Source organism: Sus scrofa, chromosome 7, assembly GCF_000003025.6.
Source record: "Sus scrofa isolate TJ Tabasco breed Duroc chromosome 7, Sscrofa11.1, whole genome shotgun sequence".
Lineage (NCBI taxonomy): Eukaryota > Metazoa > Chordata > Mammalia > Artiodactyla > Suidae > Sus > Sus scrofa.
In genome coordinates this window covers 68,361,197-68,377,396 of record NC_010449.5, presented here as the reverse complement: position 1 = coordinate 68,377,396, position 16,200 = coordinate 68,361,197, and the positions used below count along the sequence as shown (strand labels likewise).

The following is a 16,200-nucleotide window of genomic DNA, read 5'->3' as shown; positions in this document are numbered from 1 at the left end:
AAGACACAGATTTGACCCCTGGCCTGGTAAAGTGGATTAAAGAATCTGACATTGCCACAGATGCAGCACAGATCACAACTGTGGCACAGATCTGATTCTTGGCCTAGGAGTTCCATATGCTGCGGGAGAGCTAAAAAACAAAAAACAAAGTAAAAGCCTCTTTCTTCACAAAAACATACAAAATTTAGCTTCTGGGTAAAAATTTTCTGACCCCCTAATCAATACGCAGAATATAAAGGATAAAGGGGAAAAACAAAACCAAGATCACTGTATAAAATCTAGAGGCTAAACATACTTGTCTATTTGTATGAAGTTCCCAAGATGACTCTAACTGAGTTGCTATGTTTCTGAGTGTTACCACTACTCCACGAGGCATGCTTTCAACAGCTTTAAAGTGGTCATCATATAAATCTCGAGCCATGGTTCGTACCTACCAAAAGAAAAAGAGCAAACGTGAATGTTTTTTCAACTATTAATAATTTTACCAAATCTTCCTTTTACATATATATGCAATCTTTAGAATTAAGGACTAGAAACCATGAGGTTGCAGGTTCGATCCCTGGCTGTGCTCAGTGGGTTAATGATCCGGTGTTGCCGTGAGCTGTGGTGTAGGTCGCAGACGCGGCTTGGATCCCGCGTTGCTGTGGCTCTGGTGAAGGCCAGTGGCTAGGGATCTGATTAGACACCTAGCTTGGGAACCTCCATGTGCCGAGGACGTGGCCCTAGAAAAGCCAAAAATAAATAAATAAATAAAACACAAACTAACCTAGCATAGCTCTAATGTGATATAAAACATTTCACTCCCTAAATGAATTAATATTACCTTTCCTATTTTATTTTTTTAATTTTTTTTTTTTTTTTTTTTTTTTTTTTTGTCTTTTTGTAATTTCTTGGGCCGCTCCTGTGGCATACGGAGGTTCCCAGGCTAAGAGTCTAATTGGAGCTGTAGCCGCCAGCCTATGCCAGAGCCACAGCAACGCGGGATCCGAGCCACGTCTGCAACCTACACCACAGTTCACGGCAACGCCGGATCCTCAACCCACCGAGCAAGGGCAGGGACCGAACCCACAACCTCACAGTTCCTAGTCGGATTCGTTAACCACTGCACCAAGAAGGGAACTCCCCATCCTATTTTACTATGGCTTTCAGAATTAAAAAAATAAGTTCTGGCTACTAGACAACAGTGAAGAAACTATTCTCTTATAAACACTGGTAAGAAATAAAAACTGAGGAGTTCCCATCATGGCGCAGTGGTTAACGAATCTGACTAGGAACCATGAGGTTGCGGGTTCGGTCCCTGCCCTTGCTCGGTGGGTTAAGGATCCGGCGTTGCTCGGATTCGGCGTTGCCGTGAGCTGTGGTGTAGGTTGCAGACATGGCTCGGATCCCGCGTTGCTGTGGCTCTGGTATAGGCAGGTGGCTACAGCTCTGATTCGACCCCTAGCCTGGGAACCTCCATACGCCACGGGAGCGGCTCAAGAAATAGCAAAAAGACAAAAAGACAAAAAAAAAAAAAAAAGAAAGAAAGAAAAACTGAGGTTAAAACTAATCGTTAGGAGTTCCCATCATGGCACAGCGGAAACGAATCCAACTAGAAACCATGAAGCGGGTTTGATCCCTAGCCTGGTTTGATCCAGTGGGTTAAGGATCCAGCATTGCTGTGAGCTGTGATGTAGGTCACAGACGTGGCTTGGATCTGGCATTGCTGTGGCTGTGGCATAGGCCAATAGCTGTAGCTCTGATTAGACCCCTAGCCTGGGAACCTCCATATGCCGAGGATGCAGCACTAAAAAAAACACAAAAAACAAAAACAGTTAAAATTATTTTTACCTAAGATTAGTAAATTTTGTTACGTTCTGCTACCATATGCAAAAGAATAGCCACATGATTCACTGAGTTACTACTGATTCCAAAGATTTGAATCAATAATCATTTTTTTTAAGCATATGAAATTATAAGACAAAGACTATGTCCTCCTTGTTTTCCAATCTTTTATACTGTATAAGTTCAGTTCCCTGTGAACTTTTGTTTGGGTAATACAACATATTAGTTATTTAGTTGGGTAATACAACATATTAGATTTGGTTGCATAATACAACATAATAGTTATTTCAAAAAACTCCTGAGATAGCTGAATGGTAGATTTATAAATAATTATAGTTGAGCCTCAGTGTTTGAGAATTTCACATCTGTGAAATCAACTAGTCAGTAAAATGTATTTATAATCCACAAATCAATACTTGTGGTGCTAAAACTTATGGTTTCCAAATGAGACAGGCTAGGGGGTGGGGGGATGCACTGAGGGTTTGGGATGGAAATGCTATAAAATTCAGTTGTGATGATCACGGTACAACTATAAAGTAATAAAATTCATTGAGTAATTAAAAAAAGTATTCTCCAAAAAAAAAACACTTGTGCTTTTCGCAGTCATTTGTCATTAAGTGCAGTGCATCAAAAACTTTTAAAACATGAACAGAGCCTCACAGGAACCTAAGTCTGTATTTCTGCTTGAAGCAATGCTTCAGTATTCATGGCTACTTTATAGAACACAACTATCAAGAAAAATGAAAACTGTATTTAGTTCGAATTCCTTTTACCATCTATGGCTATATTCAATTGAGATATTTCTTTCTCAAATGCCCTTAAGATATACTGAACTGGAAAGAATATCGGGATTCACATTTTTTTTTTTTTAAACACAGAATCAATCATGAAATAATATATCTAATTCTAGAGATAATATATATTTAAAAATTAAAGAAAAAGAGAAACAGAGACATCAAGGAAGCAATTTTGTTCCAAGTTCTAGCTTGTGGAAATGTAGAAATATCTTTGGGATGGCCTAGGACATCAACAGCTGGAAATGATCACATCAACATTTTATACAAATCTAAACTGCTCCAAATAAAAACCATTACTACCATTTCCATGGCCAAACTCATGAAAATACAAAACTATTTTATATCATTCGTATTACAGATAAAATTAAAATGTCACCAGAAAATACAGAATCTAACCATGAAATTATTTCGTTTTCCATTAAAAATTTTAAAAATTCAAGATCAATCAATATAATAAAGATGGAAATACACTGGCTTTTTCTTTTCTTTTCTTGGGGGGGGCTGTGCACCCACAGCATATGGAAGTTCCCAGGCCAGGGACTGAGTCCGAGCCACAGCTGCGACCCACACCACAGCTGTGGCAATGCTGGATCCTTAATCCACAGTGCCAGGCACGAGGGAGTGAACCAGCACCTCCACAAAGACAAGCTGGATCATTAATCTGCTGCACCACAGCAGGAATTCCATGGCTCAATTTTTGAAATGTCTACAATCTACCACTGAAACCTTGTTAGTATAAAAGACAAAAAACCCCAGCAAATTCCACAAATATACCTTTTGCTTTGTTTTTTCTAACTTAGATTTTAGTTTTCTGCCTCTCTTGCCAGTCCAGCCAGTCACAAATTCTGAACCTTAAAAAAAAAAGAAAAAAAAAGTTATTTCACAGAATATATTTTATTGCAATTCAGCATATTCATTTATTCTCACCTGCTAAACTTACATGCCTACATACTTACCCAGAGAAGTTTCTGCAGTAAATGAATGTTTGGTTCCTCTATTAGACTCAAACACAAAACCAGGTAAATCTTCTTTCAATATTGTTGCTTGCTGACCATCTGAGTTATGAATAGCAATTTCTCCTTCTTTCAAACATGTTAGTGACCAATTCCCTACAGTGAGTTTAGTAGGTCCTGGTGCTGAGAGTATAGGCTGACTTGAAGTAGAAGGCTTTACTTGGCCTCGAGCTCTTTGTAGCTTCTCTAAGAATTCACTTCTGCTTTCTATAAAAACAAAACGATTGCTTTAAAACCTCATCCTTTCAAATATTACGTTTTTAAAATGAAACTACCTCCTGGAATATCAATTTTACTAAAAAAAAATGATTTACAATTTCGTTTCATAGTATATTCTCATAAGTCTGATACATTTAGGTTCAGGCATAAAAGCAATTCTCCAGCCATAAATTTTTGAAGTAGAAGGCTTTGGGGAAAAGATGTAATTTGGGACAGCATCACACATGTGTAATTCATCATTATATGAAAAGAGGCATCTTTACCTAAAAGGATAGAAAGAGTAAAAGAAGATACAATGCCGTTTCTTATGTAACACAAAAAAAGACATGAAATGTTTTCATGGTACAATCATTTTTCTGTCGATATTAAAGAAAAGGCCATATGATTATGAAGGATGTGCTATTTCTATGACAACAGTAGCAGAAGTATGATCAGAAAAACATTATCAAAATTATAGAAACTAGTAAAATATTCTAATAAAAACAAAGTATTACCTGAACTATCCGATCCACCTTCAGGACTACCACTTGAATACATGGTGGCAAGTTTTCCATCCAAGATAAATCTAAACCATCCATTACTTCCATTGGATAATTCCAAGGCTGCCGCATCACTCCATATATATAAGCAGTCCCTTCCCCTAATGATTGACCAGTCTCTCCAATGATATGGTTTACCCTGCTGCAATTCTTTAGCATCTTCCTGTGGTTCATCTTCCTATTGTATAAAATTATTCAATGAAACATGGAAAATTATTTCTATTCCAAATATTCATACGTACTTACAGAAAACATGACCATGAATCAAATTTATAATTAAAATACCCTGAATATTTAGCTTCCTATAGGTTAATACATATTCTGATTCAACAAATTATCTATAATGAAATCTTACACAGTCCTAAAAATGTTAAGAAATCTGCATAATACCTAAGTTACAACATTTTCAGATTTAAGGGTAAAGAAGACAAATGGATTAGGTCGAAACACAATTAGCTAATTATCTAGCACTTGATAAGCTCACCACATCTCTGGACCTAACAGATTATTCATAAATAGATTATTTGTAAAAAATGCATGTTTACACTAGATCAAAGGTATCCAAACCTAGCAGTGCAAAAGAATCACCAGAGCTGCTTTTTAAGAATAAACTGTAATGCCTCACCCTTAGACAAGTGAATCAAATATACTGGATTATTCCTATAATCATAAAAACATTAGTGATTGTATGTTTAACACTGTAAAACACTATCTGCCTGGCCTGGCATCCTAAAACTTTTTATTCTATTGATAACACTTAAATATTAATATTTGGAGTTCCCGCCATGGCTCAGCAGTTAACAAACCCGACTAGCATCCAAGAGGACACAGGTTCAATCCCTGGCTGGCCTCACTCAGTGGGTTAAGTGTCTGGCATTGCTGTGAGCTGTGGTGTAAGTTGCAGACCTACCTTGGATCCTGCGTTGCAGTGGCTGTGGCGTAGGCTGGTGGCTACAGCTCCAAATGGACCCCTAGCTGGGAAACCGCCATATGCTGTTGATGTGGCCCTAAAAAGACAAAATAAATAAATAAAAATAAAAAATATTAACAATATTCATCATTAGCATATGATCTTGGCATGTATGTGCATGCACGCACATGTGGGTAAAGTATTTTTAAACTTTACAAAGGCTTATAAATAAAAATTAAAATATATATATATATCATTTACATGTTTTTTCTCTCTGAAGTAGTAGTTAGCTTGCAACACTAAAATAAGACTATAAAATATGGGTTGCAAATTTCTCTAAACATAAGTACTGTCTTCCAGACCACAAGAGATTAATAAGAACCAAGACTTGCCTATCCGTTGTAAACTAAAACAAAGACAAAAAATATATGACAAAATATTTTCAAATATTAGACAACTAGCAACATAGGACTGAATGATCCCCCAGAAAAAAGAAACAAATAAGCCCCTTAGGCCCAGAGAGAGTTTTGTGGCTAAGGTGTTAAGAAGAGGAACACAGAGGAGCAGTATGAGTTAAGGAAATGGAGATCTGTGTTTGAAGAGATTAAGGAAAATGGAATATGAGGTAGATGAGTTCAGGATCAGGGAGTCAACAAAAAAGATCCCCAGAAATCTCCAAAGTCATCACCAGAACGTCTCTACTGAGCTAGACCACTCATGTACAGGTGACATTCCATAAGGCTGGGTAAAGAATGATTTGAAAATTGTAAGCTGAACAATTCCCAGAGGTCACACAAGGTGGTCAGACATTTGCATTCCAAATAGCCAGAGTGGAAAATCCTGATATCAGTAGTTCAAAAATGTTCCATATTTGATCTGTAAGCTCACAAGGCTTGCTCCATAATCCTGAGCATGAGCGGAAACCCAAATGTAGACCCCTTCACCCACACATCAAACACAGTTAAGTACATAAAAGACAACTTGCTAAAAATCAGTTACAAAGTCTTAAAGACAGAGGAAGAAAGAGTCATTATATACAAAGGAATTAAGAATAAGCCAAACTGGAGTTCCCATCATGGCTCAGTGGTTAACTAATCCAACTGGGAACCATGAGGTTGTGGTTCGATCCCTGGCCTTGCTCAGTGGGTTAAGGATCTGGCGTTGCCGTGGACTGTGGGGTAGGTTGCAGACAGGGCTCAGATCTGGAGTTGCTGTGGCTCTGGTGAAGGCTGGAGGCTACAGCTCCGATTAGACCCCTAGCCTGGGAACCTCCATATGCTGTGGATGCAGCCCTCAAAAGACAAAAAGAAAAAAAAAAAAAGAAAAAAAAAAAAAAAGCAAACCTCTCAGTAGAGACATCCCCCCTTACATGATAACGGAATATCTCTTCAGCTGGAAAATGATCAGCCAAGAGCCCCCCCCCCCTTTTTTTTTTTTGGTCTTTTTGCCTTTTCTAGGGCTGCTCCTGCGGCATATGGAGGTTCCCAGGCTAAGGGTCTAATTGGAGCTGTAGCCACAGGCCTATGCCAGAGCCACAGCAATGTGGGATCCGAACAGTGTCTGCAACCTACACCACAGCTCACGGCAATGCCGGATCCCTAACCCACTGAGTGAGGCCAGGGATCGAACCCGCAACCTCATGGTTCCTAGTCAGATTCGTTAACCACTGAGCCATGACAGGAACTCCGAGTCCTTTTTTTTTTAAACTTTTTAGGGCCGCACCTCTGACATATGGAAGTTTCCAGTTCCCAGGATAGGGGTCGAACTGGAGCTAGAGATGCTGGCCACAACCAAAGCCATGCCAGATCTGAGCTGCATCTGCAACCTTCACTACAACTCATGGCAACACCAATCCCTGACCCACTGAGCAAGGCCAGGGATCAAACCTGCATTCTCATGGATACTAATTGGATTCGTTTCTGTTGAGCCATGACATTATCTCCCAAGGGTCCTTTGAGGGCACCGAAAAATGTCTATTAAACATGAAAGCCAGGGGTTCCCTTGTGGTGTAGTGGGTTAAGGATCTGGCCTTGTCACTGAAGCAGCTCAGGTTGCCGTTGTGGCATGGGTTTGATCCTTGGCTCAGGAATTTCCACATGCCCTGGGTGCAGCCAAAAAATAATAACAATAAAAAGGTCAAATAAAAATATAAAATTTTAACTTCAAAAATTTTTCTGGCTTATCTTTTCATTTTCTAAATAATACATTTTGAATAGCAAAAATTCTATTTTATTTTATGGCTGCACATGTGGCACATGGAAGTTCCAGGGACTGAATCTGAGCCATAGTGACAAAATGGATCCCTTAACCTACTATGTGAAGCTGGGGATCAAACTCGAACCTCCACAGCAACCTAAGCCACTGCAGTCAGATTCTTAACCCACTGCACCATAGAGGGAACTCCCAAACATTTAACAAAGACAACTTAATGATTTTTTTGTTATCCTATAATACATATTTTAATATCTTATTTAAGAAACCTTTAAAATGCTCAAGGTCACTGAGATTTTATTCTTTTTCCTCTAGAACCCTTACCATACAATTTTAGCCCATACATTTCAGTCCATGATTCATTTCTGATTAAATTTTATAAATGTAAATGGTAAGATTTCATATTTTTCACTTGTTCAAGTATCATTTTTTAAAAGAGAGCATCCCTTTCCTGACTGAATTATCTTAGCATTTTGTTTGAAAATCAACTGACCATATATGAATGGGTGACTAGTGCGACTAGTCTAATTTTACACCACTACCACATTTTCTGATTACTATAGTTTTATAAGACCAGAAATGTGCTGATTTATGTCCTTCAATTTTGCTCCTTTTCAAGGTTCCTTTTGGCTATCTATGTTCCTATTATTTTCATATAATTTTTAGAATTTGCTTGTTAATTTCTACAAAAAAACTACTGAGATCTGTAACCTACTTCTCATATGCAAGAATTCTAGAGCGATGAACCCAGGTATCACCTCTTGTTTTGTTTTCTGTTAAATCCCCAATAACTTGAGAAACACACAAACACACACAAAAAGGATTCTACAATTAAAATCCATACTCTGGTATTCCTACAAAAATATTACTACTAATATGTAGGAAGTACTGACTAAATGTTACGACTAAATTACTGCTGACAATTGGTAGAGACAGAAAAGGGGTATATTTTATTTATTTATTTTATTTTCTGGCCACACCCACAGCACACACAAATTCCCAGGTCAGTGAACGCCCCAGATAGAGTATGAATACATTTTCTTTTTTGGTCTTTTTTTTTTTTTTTTTTTTTTTTTGTCTTTTTAGGGCTGCATTCATGACATCTGGAGGTTCCCAGGCTAGGGGTCCATTCGGAACTGTAGCTAATGGCTTACCCCAGAGCCACAGCAACGCAGGATTGTAGCCACATCTGTGACCTACACAACAGCTCATGGCAATCGGATCCTTAACCCACTGAGTGAGGCAGCCAGGGATTGAACCTACATCCTCTTGGATGCTAGTCGGGTTCTCTAACTGCTGAGCCATAAAGAAACTCCAGAGTATACTTTTAATATGCAATCTAAGGTAAGAATTATCAATAGATACTGAAACTAGTACATAAAAATTTAACGAGGAGCATATTTGCATAGTCTCAAAATATCTCCCCACAAATTACTTATTAACAAAAGGAAAAAGAGTAACTTTACAAAAAAGTAACAAGGCAAACTCAACAAACCGATTCAAGATAAAATCATCAGCAGGTGAACAGAGATCACGTGCCTCCAGGAAGGCACATTTTTCAGAGTAAGCCAATAACATCACCTCACTGTCATCCTGCTAAAAACACAACCCTGATCTAATCATGAAGAAACATGACACAAACACAATCTGAGGGTAACTGTCCAAACTAAATGGTCTATAGTCTTCAAAAAATGCCAATGCTATCAGAGAAAAATAAAAACTGAGAAATGGAACAAACATGACACCAAAAGTAATGTGTTCCTGGACTAGATCCTGCACTAGGAAGGAGGGATGGGGTACAGGTCTTTTGTCTCCCTGGACGGCTCCTAGGGACAATGACAAATTTGAATACAGTCTCTGGATAAAATCAAATTTTCTATAAATACTGAATTTCCTCATTTAGATAACTACTCTAGGATTATATAAAAGAATATCCTGGTTTTGGAGTTATTTTAGGTATAAAAAGGGGCTCTGTGTATGCACTTTCTCTTAAATAATATATTTTATTTTTTTATTTTTTTTTTTTTTTTTTTTTTAGGGCCACAGGTGTGGCATATCGATGTTCCCAGGGTAGGGGTCAAATGGGAACTGCAGCTACTGGCCTACACCATAGCTACAGCAACACTAGATTCAAGCCTCATCTGTGGCCTACACCATAGCTACAGCAACACTAGATTCAAGCCTCATCTGTGACCCACACCATAGTTCCCAGCAATGCCGGATCTTTAACCCACTGATCAGGGCCAGGGATTGAACCCATGTCCTTATGGATACTAGTTGGGTTCCTTACTGCTGAACCACAACAGGAATTCCACAGGTAGTATATTTCAGATTTGTCCACATACACGTCGTCTTTGTAAGTAAAAGTAAATGGGGCAAGCCTGCAATAATTAGCAATTTTGGATAGAGAATATTCTGATATTCTTTATTTACAACTTTTTTGCAAGTTTTAAATTTTGTCAATAGTTTTTTGTTCTTTATAATTTTATATTACAGCATAGTTGTTTACAATGTTGTGCTAGTTTCAGGCATACGGTAAAGTGATTCAATTATACCAACATATTCATTCTTTTTCAAACTATTTTCTGATCTAGGTTGTTGGGAGAATATTGAATAGAGTTCCTTGTGCTATACAGTAGGTCCTTACTGGTTATCTACTTTATATATTGTAGTGTGTATATGTTAACCCCAAACTTATTCCTCCCCCCACATTTTCCCTTTGGTAATCATAAATTTGGTTTCAAAATCTTGGAGTCTGGTTCTGTTTTGTAAATAAGTTCATTTGTATCAATTTTTTTAGATTCCACATGTAAGAGATACCATATGATTTTTGTCTTTCTCTCACTTCATTTAGAATGAGAATCTCTACTTGCATTCATGTTACTGCAAATGGAATTATTCCATTCCTTTTATGGCTGAGTAGTATTCCATTGTATATATGTGCCACATCTTCTTTATCCATTCATCTGTCAATGGATATTTATTTTAGGTTGCTTCCATGTCTTGGCCATTATTAACAGTGCTGCAATGAATATTTTCTCCCGTTCTGTGAGCTTTTTGTTTTGTTTCTGGTTTCCTTTGCTGTGTAAAAGCGTTTAATTAGCTTTTGGATGGAATTAGGTTCCACTGGTTTATTTTGTTTTTATTTTCACTACTCTAGGAGGTGGATCCAAAAAGATAACTACTGTTTTTATGTCAAAGAGTGTTCTGCCTATGTCTTCTTCTACTAGTTTTGTTGTATCTGGTCATACATTTAGGTCTTTAATCCATTTTGAATTTATTTTTGTGCATGGTGTTAAAGAATGTTCTAATTTCATTCTTTTACATGTAGCTGTCCAGTTTTCTCAGCACCATTTATTGTATATATTCTTGTCTCCTTTGTTACAAATTAGTTGACTATAGATGATACATGGGTTTATCTCTGGGCTTTCTAACCTGTTCCACTGATCTACATTTCTGTTTTCGTGCCAGTGCTATACAGTTTTGATGACTGTAGCTTTATAGTATAGTTAGGGACCCCAATTCCTACAGCTCTGTTTTCCTTTATTTTTTTTTCTTTATTTTTTTTAATTTTTTTGTCTTTTGTCATTTTAGGGCTGCACCCACCACATATGGAGTTTCCCAGGCTAGGGGTCTAATCAGAGCTACAGCTGCCACCTCTCCAGAGCCACAGCAACTCCAGATCCAAGCCATGTCTGCAACCTACACCACAGCTCATGGCAACACCAGATCCTTAACCCACTGAGCAAGGCCAGGGATCGAACCTGCAACCTCATGGTTTCTAGTCAGATTCATTTCTGCTGCGCCATGAAGGGAACTCCCCAAAGGTCCATTTTTCTTTCTCAGGATTGCTTTGGCTATTTGGAGTTGCTTCTGTTTCCATATAAATTGAAAATTTTTTTGTTCTATTTCTGTGAAAAATGCCATTGGTAGTTTGATAGGGATTGCACTGAATGCTATCAAATTCCTTAGAAAGGACAGTCATTTTGACAATACTGAATCTTCCAATCCAAGAACATTGTATATATTTCTATCTGTGTCATGTTCAATTTCCTTTTCAGCATCTTACAGTTTTTAGAGTATGGGTCTTTTGTCTCCTTGGGTAAGTTCATCCCTAAGTAATTTATTCTTTTTGGTGCAATGGTAAATGGAATTGTTTCCTTAATTTCTCTTTCTGATCTTTTACTGATAGTGTATAGAAATGCAAATGATTTGTGAATTAATTTTGTATCCTGCAACTTTATCAAATTCATTGATAAGTTCTAGTAGTTTTCTGTAGTATCTTTAGGATTTTCTACATACAGTATCATGTTCTATGCAAATAGTGACAGTTTTACTTCTTTTCCAATTTGGGTTCTTTGGATTTTTTTTTTTTTTCTAATTACTATGGCTAGGACTTCCAAAACCATGTAGAATAAAAGTGGTAAGAGTGGGCATCCTTGTCTTGCTCCTGATCTTGGAGAAATCCTTCTCATTTCTGTGTGATGTTAGCTGTGTGTTTGTCATGTATGTCCTTTATTATGTTGAGGTAGGTTTGCTCTATGCCCACTTTTCTAGAGTTTTTATCATAAATGGATGTTGAATTTTGTCCAAAGCTTTTTCTGCTTCTGTTGAGATGATCATATCATTTTCATTCTTTGGTTTGTTAATGTGGTGTATGGCACTCATATTTGCCAATACTGAAAAATCCTTGCATTCCTGGGATAAAGCCCATTTCATCCTGATTCTTTTAATGTATTTTGGATTTGGTTTGCTAGTATTTTGTTGTGGATATTTGCCCCTATGTTCATCAGCATATTGGCCTGTAATTTTTTTGTGTGTGGTATCTTTGTCTGATTTTGGTATCAGTGTGATGGTAGCTTAATGGAATGAGTTTGGGAGTGTTCCTGTCTCTTGCAACTTTTTGGAAGAGTTTCAGAAGAATAGGTGTTAAAACTCTTCGCTAAATGTTTGGTAGAATTCAACTGTGAAGCCATCTGGTCCTGTACTTTTGTTTGTTTGGTTTTTAGTCACAGTTTCAATTTCAGCTCTTGTAATTGGTCTGTTCACATTTTCTTCAGTCTTGGATGTTTATATCTTTCTAAAAATTTGCCCATTTCTTCTGGGTTGCCCATTATATTGGCATACAGTTGCTTATAGTAGTATTTTTTGATCCTTTATATTTTTGTGATGTCTGCTGTATCTTCTCCTTTTTCATTTCTAATTTTATTGATATGAGCCCTCTCCCTTTTTCTCTTGATGAGTCTGGCTAAAGGTTTATCAGTTTTGTTGCTCTTTTCAAAAAACCAGCTTTTAGTTCCACTGATCTTTTCTATTGTTTTCTTTGTATCTATATCATCTATTTCTGCTCTGATCTTTATGATTTCTTTCATTCTACTAACTGGGTTTTGTTTGTTCTTCTTTCTCTAGTTTCTTCAGATGTAAGGTTAGATTGCCTACTTGACATTTTTCTTGTTTCCTGAATTAAGACTGTATTGCTATGAACTTCCCTCTAAGAACTGCTTTTGCTGTCCCATAGCTTTTAGATTATCATGTTTTTATTTTCATTCATCTCTAGATATTTTTTATTTCTTCTGTGATTCCTTCAGTGATGCACTGGTTGTTTATTAAGACACTGTTTACCCTCCACATGTTTGTGTTTTTTAGTTTTTTCAGTGGTTTCTAATCTCATAGCACTGTGGCAGGAAAAGGGGGGTAGGAGACAAGATGGGTGAGTGGAAGGATCTAGCTCACCTCCTTGCACAGCAACACCAAAATCACAACTAACTGCTGGAAAATTTTTCGTTTCCATCAACAAAAAAGACTGGAGCCCAACAAGAAAGATATTCTACATCCAAAGAGAAAAAAGCAGCTACAACAAGACAGTAGGAAAGGCACTTTCTGATATAATCAAATCCTATAGCTGCCAGGTGAGCAACTCACAAACTAGAAAATAATTGTATCTCAAAGGTCCTCCCACAAAAGTGAGAGTTCTGAGCCCTAGGTCAGGCTCCCCAGCCTGGGGGTCTGTTATCAGGAGGAGGAACTTCTAGAGTACTTGGCTTTGAAGGCCAGCAGGACTTGAGTGAAAGATCTCCATAGGACTGGGGGAAAAAAGCTGCAGTCTTGAGGGCAAACACAAGATTCCATGTTCTCTGGGACCCACGGAAAAGCAGTGACTTATAAGAGCCTGAGTTAGACCTACCTGTGGATCTTGTAGAGTGTCCTGAGGAGGTGGGGGTCAGCTGTGGCTCACTGTGATGGCAAGGACACTGGTGGCAGAGGCCCCAGGGAATATTCATCAGCGTGAGTTCTACAGGTCACCATTTTGGCACTAAGACCTATCCCCACCCAAGAGCCTGCAGGCTCTAGTGCTGGGATGCCTAAGGTCAAGCAACCACCAAGGTGGGAATACAGCTCTACCCATCAGCAGACAGGCTGCCTAAAGTTGTCCTGAGTCCACAGCTGCCTCTAAACATACCCTTTGACATGGCTCTTCCCACCAGAGGGACAAGACCCAGCTCCACCTAGCAGTAAGCAGGAACAAGTCCCTCCCACCAGGAAGCCTGCACAGGGCCTGGGCCAACCCCATCCACCAAGGGGCAGACACTAAAATCAAGAGGAACTACACTCCTGCAACCTGAGGTACAGACACCACAAACATAAAGTTAGACAAAAGGAGATGGAAGAGAAATATGTACCAGAAGAAGGAACAAGCTGTAACTAAGTGAAGTGGAGATAGGCGATCTTCCTGAAAAAGAATTCAGCATAATGATAGTAAAGATGATTAAGGTCTTGGAAAAAGAATGGAGGCACAGATCAAAAGATACAAGAAATGTTTAACAAAGAGTGAGAAGATTTAAAGAATAGAGATGAAGAATACAATAACCGAAATGAAAAATACACTAGAAGGAATCAAGAGCAGAATACATGAGGCAAAAGAATGAATAAGTGAGCTGGAAGACAGACTGGTGGAAATCACTGATACAGAACAATAAAAGAAAAAGAATGAAAAGAAATGAGGACAGTGAGACTTCTGGGACAACAATAATATTTTATAAAATAAAAGTGATCGAATTTTTAAAAATTACAGTAATACTCCAAACTGTCATTATTTTCTCAAAACCTATTATAATTGGAACTAGACTTCCTCAAAAGAAAGTGTATTCCTAATAGCACTGCAATTAAGACCACTTACTTTTTCTGGTTTTGATTCTTCTTCATTCTCATCATCAGAGGAAGGACCTGCCAATGTTGACACTTTGCTAATTACACCAAGTCTGGCTAGCTGATCCAAAAATATATCACCACCTTTATCTACTAAATCTCTTATGATCTGCAGAGCCAACAAGTGGCCATCATCATCATCCTGGAGAAGGAAAAAAAGGAAATGAAGGGAAAATGATAAAAAATAAGTTTAGCTCTGTGGAGTAGACAAATGCAATCATTTGCACAGACAAACTGATTTGATAAAATCAGGACAGAAGTGATTTTACTTGACTCACTACAATCTAAAGGGAATAAAGCTATAGGAGTTTCAAGAAAGATAAAAAACTGACCTCTTGATCAAGAACAGTTGCAGTGATCTCCACTAGTACTGTCGGCAAATTGTGACCAACATCAGAATCACAAACTTCTTTTAAGAGTGCTTCAGAACAAAAATGAATCATTTTTCGAATAAGAGCAAGACTTGCTTTCCTTGAAAAGTAAAACAAAAAAACAAAAAACAATTTTAGGAAGCTACGATAAGAAGCTAAAGTAGGAGTTCCCGTCATGGCTAAGTGGTTAACAAAGTCGACTAGTATCAACAAGGAGGAAGGTTAGATCCCTGGTCTCACTCAGTGGGTTAAGGATCCGGCGTTGCCGTGAACTGTGGTGTAGGTGGCAGGTGTGCTTCAGATCCCACGTTGCTGTAGTGCTGTAGTGTAGGACGGCAGCTACAGCTCTGATTGGACCCCTAAGGCTGGGAACTTCCATATGCTGCATGCGGGTGTGGCCCTAGAAAGACAAAAGACCAAAAAAAAAGAAGCTAAAGTAAAACAAAATACAACTTTAATGAAAATGAAAATATCCAATTTAAAAATTGTTAAAAATGCACTTAATAAAAAATACAAAAGACTTAGAGTTTCCGTTGTGGCTCAGCAGAAACAACCCTGACTAGTATCCATGAGGACACAGGTTTGATCCCTGGCTTCACTCGGTGGGTTAAGGATCTGGCATTGCCATGGTTGCAAACGTGGCTCAGATCTGGCACAGACAGCTGCAATTCGACCCCTAGCCTGGGAACATCCATATGCCACAGGTGCAGCCCTAAAAAGATCAAAAAAAAAAAAAATTAAGACAATTACAGCTAAGTTTATGTTCATTTTCTGAGCCAAGAGAACCTAGTAATCCCATGAGCCTAATTATTCTCATTTTAACAAGACTCTTTTCCCTTCTATTATACACTACTTTGCTTAGAACATAGGAGATACTCAATAAAGTCACATGAACTAACCTTAATTTTATAATAAGCAACTTTTCCTTTTAAAATAAAATACACATATGTCAACAAATTCAAATTACAATAGACTGGTCTATTACACAGAAATCAATAATTCATTTAATACATGCTTTCTGAGCATCTAACACTAGTCTAGGCACCAAGCTATAGATATCACTGCCCTTGAGGTGACTTCTCAGGAAGGATGGAGAAGCAAAAATCGCTA

General features: G+C 37.9%; 1 protein-coding gene across 9 annotated transcripts in view; it reads right to left on the bottom strand.

Annotated features, from left to right (window-relative positions):
* HECTD1 (HECT domain E3 ubiquitin protein ligase 1) overlaps positions 1-16,200 on the bottom strand; it is a 104,237-nt gene that overhangs the window by 45,007 nt on the left and 43,030 nt on the right. For all 9 annotated transcript variants that reach the window (XM_013978136.2, XM_021099880.1, XM_021099877.1 and 6 more), the window contains exons 11-16: positions 15,052-15,190; positions 14,691-14,861; positions 4,348-4,570; positions 3,578-3,841; positions 3,396-3,472; positions 296-430 (exon numbers count right to left, since the gene is read on the bottom strand). In XM_013978136.2, coding sequence (XP_013833590.2) covers positions 296-430; positions 3,396-3,472; positions 3,578-3,841; positions 4,348-4,570; positions 14,691-14,861; positions 15,052-15,190 — 1,009 coding nt within the window. The remainder of the gene's footprint in view (positions 1-295; positions 431-3,395; positions 3,473-3,577; positions 3,842-4,347; positions 4,571-14,690; positions 14,862-15,051; positions 15,191-16,200) is intronic.